Source organism: Haliaeetus leucocephalus, unplaced genomic scaffold (genome assembly GCF_000737465.1).
Source record: "Haliaeetus leucocephalus isolate CR32 unplaced genomic scaffold, Haliaeetus_leucocephalus-4.0 Scaffold351, whole genome shotgun sequence".
In the NCBI taxonomy this organism is placed as follows: Eukaryota; Metazoa; Chordata; class Aves; order Accipitriformes; family Accipitridae; genus Haliaeetus; species Haliaeetus leucocephalus.
This window is the reverse complement of record NW_010972787.1, coordinates 1,428,341-1,428,588: the sequence shown is the minus strand read 5'-3', so window position 1 is coordinate 1,428,588 and position 248 is coordinate 1,428,341. Positions and strand designations below refer to the sequence as shown.

Here is a 248-nt window from a genome sequence, read left to right as displayed (position 1 = left end):
CTCTTCCTCCGCCCCCTCCAGCCTGGCCGCCGCCGCCTCAGCCCCGCTCCCGGCCGCCGCCGCCATTTTGGGCCGAATTTCAAACGACAACGGTGAAATGCGGCTGCGACATGCACCGCCGGGCGAAGAGGCAGCGAGGCGGCGGCCGCAACCAATCGGCGCCCCGCCAGCCCATGACGCACGGGGGCGGGGCCCCGAGCCCTCAGGCCCTCGTCCCCTCCGCGCGGCGGCCCGCGGCAGCCAATGGG

The 248-nt window shown here is 75.4% G+C and overlaps 1 protein-coding gene across 1 annotated transcript in view; it reads right to left on the bottom strand.

The window, feature by feature from the left end:
* MPHOSPH8 (M-phase phosphoprotein 8) overlaps nt 1–175 on the bottom strand; it is a 25,613-nt gene extending 25,438 nt beyond the window's left edge. The window contains exon 1 of the mRNA XM_010572795.1: nt 86–175. Coding sequence (XP_010571097.1) covers nt 86–175 — 90 coding nt within the window. The remainder of the gene's footprint in view (nt 1–85) is intronic.
* Between the last annotated feature and the right edge of the window lie 73 nt (nt 176–248).